This window comes from Austrofundulus limnaeus, unplaced genomic scaffold (genome assembly GCF_001266775.1).
Source record: "Austrofundulus limnaeus strain Quisiro unplaced genomic scaffold, Austrofundulus_limnaeus-1.0 Scaffold19, whole genome shotgun sequence".
Lineage (NCBI taxonomy): Eukaryota > Metazoa > Chordata > Actinopteri > Cyprinodontiformes > Rivulidae > Austrofundulus > Austrofundulus limnaeus.
Window position 1 is genome coordinate 859826 of NW_013952421.1, and position 2488 is coordinate 862313.

A 2488-nucleotide genomic window follows, 5' to 3' on the forward strand; every position below is an offset into this window, starting at 1 on the left:
ACACACAGAGAGAGAGAGAGAGAGAGAGAGAGAGAGAGAGAGAGAGAGAGAGAGAGAGAGAGAGAGAGAGAAGGCAATCAAGTGTCTGATTACTCTTAAATATCACGGTGGACTCCAGGGACACGACCACATAAATTACAGGCGCAGCGGGGAGGAGTGAGAGAGCGACACAAACCTAGACAGAAACAGACAGAAGAAAGAGGGAAGATGGAATAAAAGCCAACGCAAGCGAAGTGGTGAGCTGACTCATACCTGTCCTAGGGCCCAGCTGTCTCCAAATGTCTGCGCGTTGTTGACTTCCATGTGGCTAGATGTGGTCATGTCGTTTACTGTCACGCTGTCAAAATTTCCACACATCCCACTGAGAAGGCCCTGAATAATAATGAAAAAAAAAAAAGACGTATTTTTGATTCCTTTTCACAGAGCTCTTGTAAATTCAGAAACCGCTTCTATGTCCAGACCTTCCAACGAGGGCCGACTCTGATGTGCACAGTCGTCTTGCGATCCCAGAGGATGGTCAGATCCTGGCTGGAGAAATGAACCACCGTGTAGTAGCCCGCCTTCCAGAGCTCAAACTCTGACCCTCGGCCCACGACAGTTGAGGGGTTCTGGAGCAGGAAGAAAAGCAAAAGAAGAAGAAGAGAAAAAAGGTAGACAAACGTTGCTGCATTAACAGATGTGTGAACAGAAAGAAACAGGGACTAAGCAGCAGCTTGCTGGATCCATTAAAAATGTAGCTCTGTGTAGAAATGTACAGGATTGCCAGAGTTGTCAGTGAAGTAGATTTTGGTGAGTCCCACGTGAATCACCAGGATTTTCATGCACACAATGCCGCTCTCGTAGCAGTCTTTGTTTTGGGCAACAATGGACACCTCGGTTTCTCCAGCGCTCTGGTGAGAGAAAGACAAACTATTACTCTTGGAAGAAAACAAAGCACCGAAAGCTGATCACACAGTGTTTAACTGTTAAAGGTGTGTGTGTGGGGGGGTATTGTGCATTTTCCAGGCACATGTCTTCAGCATGTCTTCACAACAATGCTTCGGGGGGAGGGGGGCCCTCAGGGGTGGGAGCTCGGCTGGAGACTGAGCTCCAGGGAGAAGCTATGTACAAATAGGCGGTGCTTTGTACCATAAAGCGTTTAGGCAGCTCCACATGGCTAACACTAGAGATTCAAGGGTTTCTCAAACATGCATGAATGAGTTAGAACAACTTCAAGTATGTTTTTGATGAGGGAAATGATATAAAGTTCAGAAAAGTCCACCCCCCCCACCCCCACTTTAAGAAATGTTGGAAATATCAGAGAGGTAAAATCATTCATGCCAGTCCTTTGTTACGTTAACACAGCTCTGTCCTGCTTCCCCATTCCTCCCACCAGTCGTTTTACGCCTGAATCAGAATGTTTGTTCTGCTAATTCTAATTCTATATCCCTGGGAGCGCAGGAGCCCAGGGGTTTGACACGAACACTGCCTTCTTTGTGTCATGTGCAGCTTTGCTCACCGTCTGCTCGCCACTACTGTAGCGCGGCGCACACACCGTCCTGCGTGCACACACACACACAGACGCACCTTAATCTGCCCTAATTTAAAACCAACTTTCCCTTTCAAGATAAGAAACGGGCTTAGATCTTGTTTCCCAGATTTGTATCAGTCTGAGCCTGGAAACGTTAAGGAGATGTTCCTTCTTTCACATACTTTTCTAACACCCCCGTCTATAAAAAGCTCTCTGACGTAATCAAAAATCAGAATTTTGTGCCAAAATCAAATTCTTGAAAGCTGTTTTACTTGTTTCTTGTGCTTATCGTGTACTTTTACACATGTGCTGACAGACTCTACTCACTTTCAGCAGGTAGACCTGACAGTCAGAGTAGTAGTCGTACTCGAGGCCGTCAAAGGTGTGGTAGTGTCTGTCGCTGTATACAGTGCACACAGCTGGACACGGATAGTAGCTGCAGTTAAAAAAACCACGATGGCAAACACTGACAAGACAGGAAGGAGAAACAAAAAAATTAATTAGAATTGTTACTTTTTGCATGCAGTACTCTGATTTCCTTAAAACACATGTGTCAAACTTCAAGGCCTGTGGGCCAAACGTGGCCATCTGGCTCGCCAAAGTGCACCCAGCCCCTCACAAAAGTAAATATGAAAATAGTTTTTACATCAATGGTAAACTTTATGTTTATGATTTAATGCAATAAAATAAATACATTTAAAAGGTGAAAAATAAAAATACTTGTCCTGCCACCACAACTCCATAGAGCAGGGCTATTCAACTAAATTGTTCCCAGGGCCACAGTTACTGCAGGCCAACAGCACAGGGGCCAAACATCCAGCAATTAAAGTCATTATGTAAATAAACCAAGTAATACAAAGATCTGTTACATCTGAAATAATTTATTTTGCTGCCTTTAATTGTGAATACAACATACAGAACCCTATAAAAGTAGTGATAATTACACATTATCAAAAACAAAAAGAACACATTATGCTT

The 2488-nt window shown here is 44.1% G+C and overlaps 1 protein-coding gene across 1 annotated transcript in view; it reads right to left on the bottom strand.

The window, feature by feature from the left end:
• Positions 1-2488, bottom strand: part of otogl (otogelin-like) — a 35134-nt gene that overhangs the window by 20977 nt on the left and 11669 nt on the right. Inside the window, exons 25-28 of the mRNA XM_014003507.1 lie at positions 1838-1976; positions 756-890; positions 462-608; positions 253-372 (exon numbers count right to left, since the gene is read on the bottom strand). Coding sequence (XP_013858961.1) covers positions 253-372; positions 462-608; positions 756-890; positions 1838-1976 — 541 coding nt within the window. The remainder of the gene's footprint in view (positions 1-252; positions 373-461; positions 609-755; positions 891-1837; positions 1977-2488) is intronic.